Consider the following 15,850-nt stretch of genomic DNA (forward strand, 5'->3'; position numbering starts at 1 on the left):
AGCCTCTAAATCAGTGCCCAACCAGTGCACCCAAGTAGACTGAGCTGCCCCTTAAACACCATCCATCATGGGAGAGGCTCTGAAAGACCGCAAAGGGACTGGTGGGTTGGAGGGTTAGACGGAGAGTCAAGGAACACCCCCTCACTCAGCTCTCCTAGTGGAGGTGAGGAAGAGTTCACACCCCCTCACTCAGCTCTCCTAGTGGAGGTGAGGAAGAGTTCACACCCCCTCACTCAGCTCTCCTAGTGGAGGTGAGGAAGAGTTCACACCCCCTCACTCAGCTCTCCTAGTGGAGGTGAGGAAGAGTTCACACCTCCTCACTCAGCTCTCCTAGTGGAGGTGAGGAAGAGTTCACACCTCCTCACTCAGCTCTCCTAGTGGAGGTGAGGAAGAGTTCACACCTCCTCACTCAGCTCTCCTAGTGGAGGTGAGGAAGAGTTCACACCCCCTCACTCAGCTCTCCTAGTGGAGGTGAGGAAGAGTTCACACCTCCTCACTCAGCTCTCCTAGTGGAGGTGAGGAAGAGTTCACACCTCCTCACTCAGCTCTCCTAGTGGAGGTGAGGAAGAGTTCACACCTCCTCACTCAGCTCTCCTAGTGGAGGTGAGGAAGAGTTCACACCTCCTCACTCAGCTCTCCTAGTGGAGGTGAGGAAGAGTTCACACCTCCTCACTCACCTCTCCTAGTGGAGGTGAGGAAGAGTTCACACCTCCTCACTCAGCTCTCCTAGTGGAGGTGAGGAAGAGTTCACACCTCCTCACTCAGCTCTCCTAGTGGAGGTGAGGAAGAGTTCACACCCCCTCACTCAGCTCTCCTAGTGGAGGTGAGGAAGAGTTCACACCTCCTCACTCAGCTCTCCTAGTGGAGGTGAGGAAGAGTTCACACCCCCTCACTCAGCTCTCCTAGTGGAGGTGAGGAAGAGTTCACACCCCCTCACTCAGCTCTCCTAGTGGAGGTGAGGAAGAGTTCACACCTCCTCACTCAGCTCTCCTAGTGGAGGTGAGGAAGAGTTCACACCCCCTCACTCAGCTCTCCTAGTGGAGGTGAGGAAGAGTTCACACCTCCTCACTCAGCTCTCCTAGTGGAGGTGAGGAAGAGTTCACACCCCCTCACTCAGCTCTCCTAGTGGAGGTGAGGAAGAGTTCACACCTCCTCACTCAGCTCTCCTAGTGGAGGTGAGGAAGAGTTCACACCCCCTCACTCAGCTCTCCTAGTGGAGGTGAGGAAGAGTTCACACCTCCTCACTCAGCTCTCCTAGTGGAGGTGAGGAAGAGTTCACACCCCCTCACTCAGCTCTCCTAGTGGAGGTGAGGAAGAGTTCACACCCCCTCTCAGGAATGATCCTGCCGGTTTCAGGGGAATGGGACGTTGACCTCAATATGGCCGGCTTAGCTGAATGGTTATATCCCTGAAGAAATAGCTGTGGTAGAGTGTATGTTATGTGTAAAGTAACACGGGTTCTGGGCTCCCTCTTTGCTATATTCAGATACTGTGAGAGCTGTGCTGATAAGCAGAGAGGCTGGTGAGTGGTAAAGTGAGGGCTAGATTATCAGAGATGGGAGGGAGAAGAGGAGCAGAGACTCTTTGGTAGCCTTGGGACAGTGAGCGTGGGATTTTAGGGTATGCGTGGACGGAATGTTTTGAGAACCCTCTCAGGGATGGGCTCTCATAGAGATACGGAGCATCATGCTGGGGTGAATGTTGAGATATCATTTGTTTTCATTTGTTTCAATTTCTAATTATTTGTTTCACATGAGAAAGAAGATTGAACAGGTTCTTGTTAGATTTTTCCCCACTCTGTATTTCATCATACCCATGTCTACTGTCTAAAGTTGATCTCATTCAATCAGCTTACACTAGATGTGGACCAAGGTTGATAAACAGACGGTGCTGTTCTGCAGCACAGTGTTTCTCTGGTCATCTCTAAGGACAGATCTCTTTATATCTCTAGAGGTCATCATGGTGGCATGGCCAGCTCATGTATGTTTTCTTTCTCTTTCTGGTCAGTAGAGTATAGGTCAGTACTATACAGTACATTACTATAGAGTTTAGTACAGTAGAGCACAATAGAGTAGAGTACAGTCAATTTAGTGTATTGTACTGTGCTGAACTATACTGTACTGCGCTGTACTGAACTATACTGTACTGAACTGTACTGTGCTGTACTGTACTGTGCTGTACTGAACTCTACTGAACTCTACTGTGCTGTACTGAACTCTGCTGTACTGAACTGTACTGAACTCTACTGTGCTGTACTGTACTGTGCTATACTGAACTGTACTGTGCTGTACTGAACTCTGCTGTACTGAACTCTGCTGTACTGAACTCTACTGTGCTGTACTGAACTGTACTGTGCTATACTGAACTGTACTGTGCTATACTGAACTCTGCTGTACTGAACTCTACTGTGCTGTACTGAACTGTACTGAACTGTGCTGTACTGAACTCTGCTGTACTGAACTGTGCTGTACTGAACTGTACTGTGCTATACTGAACTCTGCTGTACTGAACTCTACTGTGCTGTACTGAACTGTACTGAACTGTGCTGTACTTAACTGTACTAAACTGTACTGAGCTGTACTATGCTGTGGTCTACTGTGATGTACCGTGATTTCCAAACTTGTGAAACATATACGTCTATGATTGGACAGATTTGGTCCGGTCCGACCAACCAAATTGGGTCTTGTTTGGGGCCGGAGCTCATTAGAATAAGTGTGTAGAGTAATACCCAAACAAGCAAAGGACGATATAAGTTTGTTAACTTTGTGTACCTATTCAGGATACGTCACCATGAAGAGAGTGACATTTATAATTATGCATTTTTGTATAGTACAGATCAGGGACCCATGATGTCATTCTGTTACCGTCATTCTGTTACCGGGTATAAATCCAATTCAATTACTGTAGTTCAATTACTGTAGTTCAATAACTAAAATTGATTTTTTGAAACTTATGTCGTCATGTCATAGCGGACACCCCATTCTTTCAGCAGACATCTTTGAATATTAATTTGTGGCCACAAAAAACAGTCATTCTGTTACCCATCTTTACGTCTGCACTGTTATTTTGAGACAATTTGTTTTTGTAAATTTTTCTGTAGAAATTGTTAAAAGTAGTCCTTGTGTGTAGAGTTGTATGGTTTGTTTCACTATGCAATCAATGGTTCAGAGACAAACTGACTGTTTGGCGTACTTTTAAAGTGAAGAGTCTCAGCGTTGTTTTGTTACAGTGGAATCTTTGCTCTGCTCCTCAGTGTTATTTCTGTCGTTCTCTCTTTGTATTCTCCGTTCCTATCCTCCCAGTTATGTAACATTTATCTAGGCCTAATGTCAACAGTGACACAAACTAACAATGCACCATGCCCTGTGTACTATCTTCATGTCATCCAGCCTCTAAAGGCCTGCTCTGTCACTCAGCCATCATGTAGCTACCCTCTTTGAGCATCTTTATTCTCAGTGGGATGAGATGAGATGGGATGCTTTGCTTCCTAGTGCTTACTCTCTTTATGGGAGTTTAGCCTAACGGAAATACTGTGTTTTGTTCTGCTATGGTGCATTTTCTGAACCAAGCATTAACAAGGATTTATGGAGATGTGGTTTTGTTGCTGGAGTTGTGTCCAGGCATCACTATTTTGTGGCAGAGAGAGAGAGAGAGAGAGAGAGAGAGAGAGAGAGAGACACTAACCCCACCATGGCTCATTCGCCAAAGCCTATGGGGTTTTTGGATAAATGCCATAAATAAGATCTGTGCTACACGTTTAGTGAATTTTGATCATTTTATGTAATCAAAAGCTCATAAAGTACATCATTACTGGGAGACTGACTGGTATTATATCATAGAACAAGATGTATTACATCTCCTAAGTCTGTTAACCTCGGCCATTATTTTCGGCGTATATCCCTAAACTCCATTCTTTCCCCATTAATTTCCCCCATAGGAACTCATTTTCATTTTTTAGGACTACAAGCTAGCAAGCTCTATTGCATGAGAAGCTCCGCCCACTAAACGCACAGCTGGGGGGGTGTACTGTATCCCGGGATCCCTTGGGCTCCCAATGTCACGCGCCTAGAGGCTGGTAGACCAGTACAGTGGGAGAGGCAGCGTTTGCATGTGCGTGTGTTTTCAAATGTCTGAAAGTTTGAGGACAGGAATATGAATATCTAGGTCAGCTTTCTTCCTTTTTCAGTTAACGTCTGGTACATTCTGGAGTGAGGTTTTCAGTTAACATCTGGTACATTGTGGAGTGAGGTTTTCAGTTAACATCTGGTACATTCTGGAGTGAGGTTTTCAGTTAACATCTGGTACATTGTGGAGTGAGGTTTTCAGTTAACATCTGGTACATTCTGGAGAGGTTTTCAGTTAACATCTGGTACATTCTGGAGTGAGGTTTTCAGTTAACATCTGGTACATTCTGGAGTGAGGTTTTCAGTTAACATCTGGTACATTCTGGAGTGAGGTTTTCCATTAACCTCACTCCAGAATGTACCAGATGTTAACTGAAAGCCTCTCCAGAATGTACCAGATGTTAACTGAAAGCCTCTCCAGAATGTACCAGATGTTAACTGAAAACCTCTCCAGAATGTACCAGATGTTAACTGAAAGCCTCTCCAGAATGTACCAGATGTTTTCAGTGGAGGGTTGTGAAGGGTGAAGGATCATGTTTTAGTTTAGAAAAAGGAACATTTCCAGTACTGTCAACTTCGTCAGAGCCCTTAATGTCTTATCTCACAGTGCATCAGAGCTCATAAAATGTTTTCTCAGACAATGTTCTTATCTTTTATTGTATCAAGAGTAATAAGATAAAACCGAGTAATCTCGGTGTGAAACCAATCTCCCAGCATTCAGATTGAAGGCTATATTGTATTACATTACACTGCAGAAGTCAAGACAGATTTGGGTCATCCTACCCTTGTAACGCCCAGAAGAACATGATTTCACTTGGAAAGGCCAGTCATTGCCTTTTAGGGATGTCATTTTGTGAGGACATGACATGACTGACCTGGAGGATACAGTGAGTGTTTGGGTTCCAGCCAGACAGAAAATAACTCTGCTGCTGTAGCCATTCAGATAGTAGAACAAGCCACTCATTGTAGGTTAGGTCAACTCCTGTGTAATTATGTCTATTTATGTGTGCTGGTTTTGCAGTAAAAACAGGAACTGTCAGGGATCTGACTCTTGTCTAGCTGTGGTGTGTGTCTAGTCTGTGCCTGGGTCTATATCAGGGTTGTCAAATGGCCCGCGAGTCCCTTCAATTCCAGCCGCAAGGTGGTTTGAGTAAGCCTTTCTTTAAATATTTTTTCCCCCGGGGAAAAATTATCTCAATCGACATGACTAAAACCAAATAGAAATGGTGTAGAAATGACAATGACCTACATTTCTAGTCTCTTTACTCAGCCCAGCTTGCTAACAGTCATCAAAACGAGGAGACTGTGATCCTGTGTCTTCATTCTCTGCTATGAGGGGAATTTCCCTCTTGTCATTTCCACTCCCCCACTTAGTCCTCAGCTTCTCATTCTAAGAAGGTTGCACTACATGCTTTTTCTCTCCGACTTTCCTGAAGAAATAGAGAAGAGTCAAAGAATGAAGGATTGAGAATACAAAGAGATAAGAAACGGGAAGGATAGAGAGGTAAAAAAAAAATACAACTACTCCTACAGAGTTCCAGCAGTCTCCTAGGGAGGGATGACCAAGCCTGACTCACTAGAAGAAACAGGCTTCCCTTTAACAGCAGTCATGTGAGGAAGGAAGCAGGAAATCCCCTCTTCCCCCTGCCTGGCCCCTTACATGCTGTATTAGAGCAGAGAGTTGTCTGCTGTCAGGCAGGACCATATGATACTAAATCACACATGCTAATGTAGTGTACTCACTCCCATTACATCATAGAACTGCATTAGTCTACACTGTGTATTGTAGGCTAAACAAACACGCATTAAAACGAACAAATACAGTATAAACTATGTGTACCTTCAGGCACTATAGGCTACTTTCTATTAATGCAGACTAAATGAAATACTCAGGAATTTAAAGAACACAAAGAAACAAACCACTTTCATATCATTTAAGCTACATTAACACACACACAGCATGCAGTAATACTGTGATGGGGAGGGGAGGGAGATGGAGACAGTGGAGGGGGAGTGCTGAGAGAAACCCAGCCTCCTCCATTCTACAGCACATGAAGTGGTGCAGCCCGCCTCACACCCCTTAGCACCACGTGGTACACTCCAGACCAGTCAGAGGGATTTAAAGGGATTGTTTGTGTACAGAAAACCGGCCTAATCCAGGAAGCAGCACAGGCACAGAGGCAGAGAGAAGGGGGGATGCAGAGAAAAACAGACTCCGTGCAAAACGGGACCGAGTGAGAGAACTAAAGAGACAGTGATAACAGACAATCAGAGAGACCGAGAGAGAAGACACAGTGTAGCCTGCTGCTGCTGAATGTGTGAGGGTGAGAGCATACTCTGTCTCTCTCCCTCTCTCTCTTTGTCATCACTCTCTCCACGTCCGTACCCTGTGTCTGTGGGGGAGGGAGCAGCAGCCGTCCTGTCCCGGGCCTGGTGACATGTCCCAGCATCCCACAGGAGCCCTCGCAAGCCCACCGCCACCTCCACCACGACCGTGAGGTACTGTAACACTGTAACTGGAATGACAGTGATGTAGCCGGCTATCTTCTCCTTCGGGGATAATATAGCCATGTTGTTAGAACGCTAGTTGTGTGGTGGAGACAGCTTCTGTATTGTACCCTGCTCTGCTACTTCTGAGACAGGAGCGGGATGTACACATGCACATTGCACACACTGACCGACACAGGCACCATCGGTCAATGCAGCAGGAAACTGCTGTTGCTGACAGTAATTTAAAGAGGGTTGGAAACGGGGATGAGAGGGGGATAAGGCTGGGGGTGGGGGGGCGTGATGATGAACGAAGCATCTGTTGGGAGGAGAAGGAGAGGGCAGATAGAGAAGGCTGCGTCACAGCTGTACCGCCGGGCCGGTCTGTCGCTAGTCTCACCGATATCAGTTGTACTTACTGCAGTGTCAGAGTGATGGGGGACTGGCCAAAGGGCTGCATGTGTTTGGGTGAGGGGCTAGATCTCTAAGAGAACATATTACCTGTGTGTGATGACCGGTGATATCCATGTTGTGAGTTAAAGTAGTTGCCGGTGTCCTGTCCTTATTCCTATTTAATGTTAACTCCCCAGATTAGTAGTACAGTCAGTTTGTCTCTGAAATCATAGTTGTTTGAACTTTACATTGTGGAGTACTGTGACATTTGAAGTAGGAATTTCTTCTGTCTCCACCCATAAAAGGACCTTTCAAAAGTCCTCCATTCAGCACAGTTAAAAATGTTCCGCGTATATGATACCACAGTCTATTTCTATTAATGTAGTCCCAAACTTGAATTGCTAGAAATATAAACTACAGAGTATTTGTTGTTTTGTTTACCACAATCCTGCTAGTTATATTTGTCCAGCTCATTTGGTGTAGTAGGCATTCCTGTGGTGGGCTAGTGTCCTAAGCCACTGCCCCCAGAACACATGTACCAAGCTAGCATGGGTTTAAATCCGGTCCATTGCTTTTTCAGCACACTGTTTAACCTTTCGTCTCTCTACCTCTCTCTATCCTATCCAATAAAGAAAAAATACATACGGAGTGGGACCTGCTGTGACCCCCCTGCAACAAAAAAAAAGATGGGGGGGAATAATGATGCATTGTGTGCGTGTCGTTTGTGTGACATGACAACATGTTGATTGGGTGCAGAAACGTGAGAGGATCAATAGCAGTCAGGTATTCATCACTGGTCTCAGTCAGGTATTCATCACTGGTCTCAGTCAGGTATTCATCACTGGTCTCAGTCAGGTATTCATCACTGGTCTCAGTCAGGTATTCATCACTGGTCTCAGTCAGGTATTCATCACTGGTCTCAGTCAGGTATTCATCACTGGTCTCAGTCAGGTATTCATCACTGGTCCTTTTCACCTGAACAGGGTCTTTCCTCAGTTACCTCGACTAACCGCTGCCCCCGCACATTGACTCTGTACCACTACCCCCTGTATATAGCCTCGCTATTGTTATTTTACTGCTGCTGTTTAATTCTTTTTTACTTTTATTTTCTGTTTTTTTACTTAACACTTATTTTTCTTGACTTCTTAAAGCATTGTTGGTGAAGGGCTTGTAAAGTAAGCATTTCACTGTAAGGTCTACACTTGTTGTATTCGGCACATGTGACAAATCAGATTTGATTTGATTCCCAAGGCTCTGTAGAAAATAGTCCGTACTGTAGCAAGAAGACTTGAGGAATTCAGGCTACATTTGAGACAATATATTGAGGCAAAAAGGGGTTCAAAGTACAGTTTTATTCTTATCTGTGGTTGCTAAGGAATATTTGCAGAGTATGTCGCCCTCTCAGGGAATAGAGCGAGGGAGGTGTAGTGAGCTGTGAAGCAACAGCTGCCTCTCACACTGATGCCATAAACAGTCTACAATACAACATATGATACACACACACACACACACACACAGCATATGGTCAGACACACAATCTGTCTCACGAAAACAATCAGGATAGACACATCTCTTTCTTAAACACACACACTTCTCACACACACACACAGCATTGTCTCCTCACTGTGTCCACTGTCTGAGAGCTCTTGTTATCGTATGTAGGTCACCGCTCTGTGAAGATGTCATCTGTCACTTAGCCCTGGGTCAGGAGGTCATCTACTGAGATGGCCTGGCCTCTCGCTGATCCACCCCAGGGACAAACACACTGGGACAGCAGACAGGGACACACACACTGGGACACACACACGGCAGGTAGCCTAGTGGTTAGAGCGTTGGGCCAGTAACCAAAAGGTTGCTGGATCAAATCCCCGAGCTGACAAGGTAAAAATCTGTCGTTCTGCCCCTGAACGAGCCAGGGAACCGTTTTCCCTGGTAGGCAGTCATAGTAAATAAGAATTTGTTCTTAACGGACTTGCCAAGTTAAATAAAGGTTAAAAAAAAGTCCAGTGTAATGCAGGAGACAGGAGGGTACGAGAAGGAGAGAGGGGCAGGCTCAGGCCTTAGGAAGATGATGATGAGGGGAAAGCTGAGGTGAGCTCAGCTGACTAACTGCACTGTCATGCTGTCTGTTGAGGAGCTGTGCTTTCATTGCAATGAGGATTAGTGGTAAGTAGGACCTAGGACAGCATACCCCCCCCCCCCCCCCCCCCCCCCCACCTGCACACAAAGGCACACATTTTGTAAACAGTAAAAAACACGCAAGCAGCATCTTACTGGAAATGTGCTACAGGCTAGATGGCACACAACCTGTACAGAGTACTGATGCGCCAAGGTACATTCACAGGGAAAGTAGATTATACAGGTGCTCTGGGCTCTTTTAAAACTGGATGAATGCAGTGTGTTATCCTGGAGGGTTTGTATAAAATGGAAATATGCTCACACACGTTTGGTCCTCATTCAAAAACAATTGGCTGTGAATGTATGGATTTTCTCCTCTGCGGTTCTCAGACTGTTACTAATTGTTACTCTCCAATACCAATCAGTTGTCATGGCTCTGGGCTACGTCAGTGCGCGCTAACATCAAAAGCTTTCCTGTTGCGTTGTGAATGAATTGACTAATGATGTCTCTGTACCATGTAGGCCTAATGCTCAGAGGTCTGTCCCTGCACATGATCGGGGTATGTGTATTTACTGTCATATCACTGTCTTTCTGTACTGTGTATTTTTTACTAGACCTATATCATAGACTACTGTGCTTCATGTAAACTATTTGTCCTCTTTCCATGATCCCTACAGCTCCTTCTCCACTTTAACACTAGCGCCTCTATCCTTATCTAAAACAACCACTAGGCTTGAAGCTGCTGTATTGTGTTGCATGTTTTGATTCATGTTGTAAATCAGGGTCACACAATGCAAATCCTAATCGTCTGGGCCACTGTGTCTGCAGTGTGCAGTAGTTTTGTTACCACATTACTTTGTAGTAGCCCGTCACCCAGTCATATAGCCTGCCTAGTGTTGTTAGTATGAGTTAGTTATTGGCAGTGTTTACTGCAGGATATGTCTGTGATGTTGTTGTCCCCTTCCCTGATGTCACTGAGCTAAATGGGTCTGGGGGGGTGCTGGATTAAGAGGCATATGTGGTGGAGGGAGGGGAGGATTATGTGGAGGCTACGCAGGGGAGAATGGAGTATGTGTCCTTGTCTCTGTGTCCTGCTCGGTGCTTTGATTGCCAATGCTGATATCATTGAAGAAATACTGAATAAAGTCCCATAAGCGGGAAATATAATACCATATCTCATATAGGGGTGTTAACATGTGCTGGGGAGGGCTAGCACCATCACCTGCTGTAGTCATGTCTAAACCTGCCGACATAGACATGCTGCTTTAACCCAGTGGTCTAGCAACACAGTTGGACGCTTCCAGGTGCTCTAGATGTGAGTGGGTTGCTTTGCTTTAGCCTCCCAGTAGGCCTAGCTCTGTCCGCATGTCTATCTTGGACATGCTGTCCTACAATCTGTGGGGCATAGCGTTCTCTATGAATTTTTTTGGGGGGAAGAAAAGCGTTTAAATTGAGTGTGTGTGCGTGCGTGCGTGCCCGTTTGTGTGCAGCAGATGGCAAAGACTAATTGTCAGAGGTTTTGTACAGTGCCTTCAGAAAGTATTGAATTTCTCCACAACCTGAATTTAAAATGGATTAAATTGAGATGTTTTGCATCTCCTCTTCATTGACTGTACCAGATTTGCCAGTTCTTGCTGTGAGATGTTACCCCACTCTTCCACCAAGCCACCTGCAAGTTCCCAGACATTTCTGGGGGGGAATGGCCCTAGCCTTCACCCTCCGATCCAAAAGGTTGAGCACGTCTGTTGCCGGGGAAGTCTGGTGAGGACCTGCCTTACAACAGGCCTACAAGCCCTCAGTCCAGCCTCTCTCAGCCTATTGCGGACAGTCTGAGCACTGATGGAGGGATTGTGCATTCCTGGTGTAACTCGGGCAGTTGTTGTTGCCATCCTGTACCTGTCCCGCAGGTGTGATGTTCGGATGTACCGATCCTGTGCAGGTGTTGTTACACGTGGTCTGCCACTGCGAGGACGATCAGCTGTCTGTCCTGTCTCCCTGTAGCGCTGTCTTAGGCGTCTCACAGTATGGACATTGCAATTTATTGCTCTGGCCACATCTGCAGTCCTCATGCCTCCTTGCAGCATGCCTAAGGCATGTTCACGCAGATGAGCAGGGACCCTGGTCATCTTTCTTTTGGTGTTTTTCAGTCAGTAGAAAGGCCTCTTTAGTGTCCTAAGTTTTCGTAACTGTGACCTTAACTGCCTACCGTCTGTAAGCTGTTAGTGTCTTAACGACCGTTCCACAGGTGCATGTTCATGAATTGTTTATGGTTCATTGAACAAGCATGGGAAACAGTGTTTAAACCCTTTACAATGAAGATCTGTGAAGTTATTTGGATTTTTACGAATTATCTTTGAAAGACAGTGTCCTGAAAAGGGGACATTTATTTTTTTGCAGAGTTTAGTAATTAACATGATTTTTTACCTCATCTGTACCCCACACATACAATTATCTGTAAGGTCCCTCAGTCCCTCAGTGCATTTCGAACACAGATTCAACCACAAAGACCAGGGAGATTTTCCAATGCCTCGCAAAGGGCACCTATTGGTAGATTGGTAAACATAAAAAAAAACAGATATTGAATATCCTATTAAGCATGGTGAAGTTATTTATTACACTTTGGATGGTGTGTCAATACACCCAGTCACTGCACAAATACAGGCGTCCTTTCTAACTCAGTTACCAGAGAGGAAGGAAACCGCTCAGGGATTTCAGCATGAGGCCAATGGTGACTTTAAAACAGTTACAGAGTTTAATGGCTGTGATACAAGAACTGTGGCTGGATCAAAAGCATTGTAGTTACTCCAAAATACTAATCTGAATGACAGAGTGAAATAAGGAATACAAATATTCCAAAACATGCATCCTGTTTGCAATAAGGCACTAAAGTAATACTGCAAAAAATGTGGCAAAGAAATTAACTTTTTGTCCTGAGTACAAAGTGTTATGTTTGGGGCAAACGCAACACATCACTGAGTACCACTCTTGATATTTTCAGGCATGGTGGTGGCTGCATCATGTTATGGGTATGCTTGTCATCGGCAAGGACTGGGGAGTTATTTAGGATAAAAAGAAACGTAATAGAGCTCAGCACAGGCAAAATCCTAGTGGGAAACTTGGTTCAGTCTGCTTTCCAACAGACACTGGGAGATGAATACACAAGGCCAAATATACACTGCAGTTGCTTACCAAGACGACACTAAGTGGCCTAGTTACAGTTTTGACTTAACTCAGCTTGAAAATCTACGGCAGGACTTGAAAATGGCTGTCTAGCAATGATCAACAACCAACTTGACAGAGCTTGAAGAATTAAAAAATAATAATAATAATGTGCAAATATTGTCCAATCCAGGGGTGCTAAGTTCTTAGGGACTTACCCCGAAAGACGATACCAGCTGTCAGCTGTCATCGATACCAAAGTTGATTCGAACATGTATTGACTTAGGGGGTTGAATACTTATCAAATCAAGATATATTACAGTATTTTTTTTTTGTATTTGTATTTGATTTTTTATGTTTGAATTTTTCTTCCACTTTGATAGTACAGAGTATTTTGTGTAGATTGTTGACAAAAAAGGACAATTCAATAAATTTGAATCCCACTTTGTAACACAACAAAATGTGAAAAATGTCAAGGGGTGTGAATACTTTTTAAAGGCACTGTAGCTGAATGAATGGACAGCCATTGTAATGGAGCCCAGAGTCTGTCTGTCTGTATGTGTTTTGATGAGTCCCAGTTGTTCTGGCATCTTTCATTGGGTGATTTGGCCCTGGTCAATTTTCCCGACAGCCATTAGGGCTATCAGAGCATGCTGTTGGACACACACACACTCATCTACAGGGTTCATCTGTCATAAAATAGAACCTTCTGCATCTCAGGGGTCCCATCCAGTCCAAAGGCCTTATGGGTATGCTACGATAGCTCTGTGCAGGAAAACACACACACACAGTTTAGCAAACTTCCACGTAGCTTTTGAGCTCATCCCTCATCTTTTGGTTATTAAGCCTCTATCGCTCTCTCTCGCTCTCTGTCTGTGTGTGTATTTTCTATGGGACAGACACAATTGGGTCTTTGTCCTGTGTCTGCCTGCCTGTGTAGTGTGTACTTTCTCACCCTGCTGTGTCCGTCTCAGGGGAAGGTGTTGTCATTGTTCTCCCCCCCACCTCGCCTCCCCGCTCTCTGACCAGCAGGCCAGGTCTCCATGGCAACGGGTGGCTGGCGTCCGACTAAATGTATCTCTGTTAATGAGCACTCCACCTGAATGGCCCTCAGTGTGGGCTGTATACCACAGAGACTGCTGCCACACACACACATCACTCCGACGACTCCTGCTGCTGCTGCCTGACACACACTGCAATGGGAAAGTACACAGCTCAGAGTCAGCAAGTCTGTGGAGAGACTAACACACCCCTGACGCTGTCACACAGTAGGGAGGCTCCTCTGTGCTGTATACGAAGCCACAACACCGCTGCTGAGAGCTGTTGAGGGTCGGAGGGGAGTCTACTAGTGTAGGCCCATTTTGTAGGTGATGATGCAAGAGTTCTGGCTGTGAAAATATGTGTTTTAATGTTTGCTCTTGATGTAGCAAATCCATGCAAACTCACTCTCTCTCTCCCTCCCAGTTTTATAACTTTTTATTTTCTTTTGTGTAATGTTTGTTATTTGTTGTTTAACGCTCTCTCTGTCTCTTTCTCTCCCTCCCTTTGTCTCTCCATCGCCCTCCCTCTCTAGATCTGCGTGGTGTAGCAGGGCAGGACAAGTCCCTGAAGTCTCAGCGCTCCCTCCCTGGGACGCCCATCACTAACACACTCAAACACTTCCCCATCGACCTGCGTACATCCATGGACGGAAAGTACAAGGAGATTGCCGAGGTGAGATCACAGGGACACAGTGTTATCACTACCCAAGCGTGTGTGTATTTGTGTGCGACTGCTTGTGTTTTTAGATGTTTGTGTGTGTTAAATGCTCATATTGTTTATGGACGTTAGTGTATGGTAATGATTCTTTAACTCTTCCTGTGCGTGTAGTGTGTGTTGTAATGTTAATTTGATGGTGTATCTCTCAGGAGCTGTTCACGCGCAGCCTGACGGAGAGTGAGATGCGCACCGCTCCTTATGAGTTCCCTGAGGACAGCCCCATCGAGCAGCTGGAGGAGCGACGCCAACGCCTGGAGAGGCAGATCAGCCAGGACATCAAGTGAGAGACGTAGCAGCAGCAGACATGCACACACACACACATGCACACCCAAACAACCCACCTCTACCCACAGGAACTCATACACGCTCAACAGCTTCCATCATGTAGTTGCAAGCTACCAGCTAACTAACATAAGCAAACAGCTAATTGAATCAGTCCGTAGCATTCACATCCTAGTGTTCCAGTCTGTTCCACCCACGGGAGAGGGAGAGGGAGGGGGAGGGAGTTCTGTCTGTGTTGCTGGTGTGGTGATGGCCGGTTTCACTAAGCCAATCTCGGGGTGGATCTGACACAAAGGAATCCTTGCTCCACTCAATGCAGCAGGGTCATGTGACCAGTCAAGGTATATGTACCACTGCTAACTGATCATGTTTCTCTGTTTGTCTCATCCCACCTGATCACTCTTCACACTCTGGTCCCATTTGTGTGTCATGTGCGTTTCTGTGGCTCTTTTGTGTGTTTTGTTTGTGTACCTGTATTTGCATCCTCTCTGTCTGTCTTTCTGTGTTTCTGTGTGCACGTGTGCTTGTGTTTCTGTGTGCTTTTGTGGCCCTTTCTCTTTCCTTTTGCTTTGCCTCACCCGTACCCATGGTGCCCCCCTGCCTTCTGACCTCGCCTCGCCGCCCTGCGCTCCGCACTACGCCACGCCAGGCTTGAGCCAGAGATCCTGCTCCGCGCCAAGCAGGAGTTCATGAAAATCGACAGCGATGCCGACCTGGAGTGAGTGAGCTGTCCTTTCAGTCTCTCTCTGTCTTTTGCCTTTTCCTAACAATCTTGCTACTGCACAAAGTCATGTTTTTACCTACATCTGCACACCGTATGTACAATCCTTGGCACTCATTTGCTGAAGAGTTTGTCATATATTGAGAATGTTCCAGTCCAACTCCATTCCAACTCCATTAACTAAATACCGTACGAGTTTCCTGTTCCCAGGTGATGTGAGGTATAGATTACCACAGGTGATTTTTATTTAACCTTTATTTAACTAGGCAAGGTGATGAGTTGTTGATGTTGAGTCTTCAGGCGGGCCTCTGAGGTGGCAGGCTGTTAATACATTTACATTTGAGTCATTTAGCAGACGTTCTTATCCAGAGAGACTTACAGTTGGTGTATTCATCTTAAGATGGCTAGGTGAGACAACCACATATCACAGTCGTAGTAAGTACACTTTTCCTCAATACATTATCAAAGTCGGTGCTAGTAGGAACAGACAAGTGCAAAGTTATAAAAAAAAATGTTTTGTGGGGGGTGAGACTGTCTTATTTAATATACTCTTTGAAGAGGTAGTGTTTTGGGAAGATGAGCAGGGACTCTGCTGTCCGAGCGTCAGGGGGAAGCTCGTTCCATCTTTGGGGTACAAGGCCACCAGTGTCGGGCCCAGGTGCAACCTTTCAGTGGCCTAATTGGCGCCTATCTCCAAGACGCTTATCACCATGGTTTCCACTGCATCAGCAAAACACTTTGATATTCATCTTATAAACAAAACTTTGTAGATGTCTCTTTGTATTCATGACGTAAATAGTCATTCAG

At 45.5% G+C, this 15,850-nt stretch overlaps 1 protein-coding gene across 5 annotated transcripts in view; it reads left to right on the forward strand.

Moving 5' to 3' along the window:
- The window catches only part of LOC106583055 (AMP deaminase 2), a 58,912-nt gene that overhangs the window by 31,116 nt on the left and 11,946 nt on the right, over nt 1-15,850 (forward strand). For 2 of the 5 annotated variants that reach the window (XM_045705356.2, XM_045705353.2), the window contains exons 2-4: nt 13,856-13,995; nt 14,190-14,320; nt 14,972-15,040. In XM_045705356.2, coding sequence (XP_045561312.1) covers nt 13,856-13,995; nt 14,190-14,320; nt 14,972-15,040 — 340 coding nt within the window. Of the gene's footprint in view, nt 1-4,641; nt 6,624-11,134; nt 13,650-13,855; nt 13,996-14,189; nt 14,321-14,971; nt 15,041-15,850 lie in introns of those variants that run through there. The other 3 variants (XM_045705357.2, XM_045705358.2, XM_045705354.2) reach the window with 3 other exon arrangements.

Source organism: Salmo salar, chromosome 22, assembly GCF_965601325.2.
Source record: "Salmo salar chromosome 22, fSalSal1, whole genome shotgun sequence".
In the NCBI taxonomy this organism is placed as follows: Eukaryota; Metazoa; Chordata; class Actinopteri; order Salmoniformes; family Salmonidae; genus Salmo; species Salmo salar.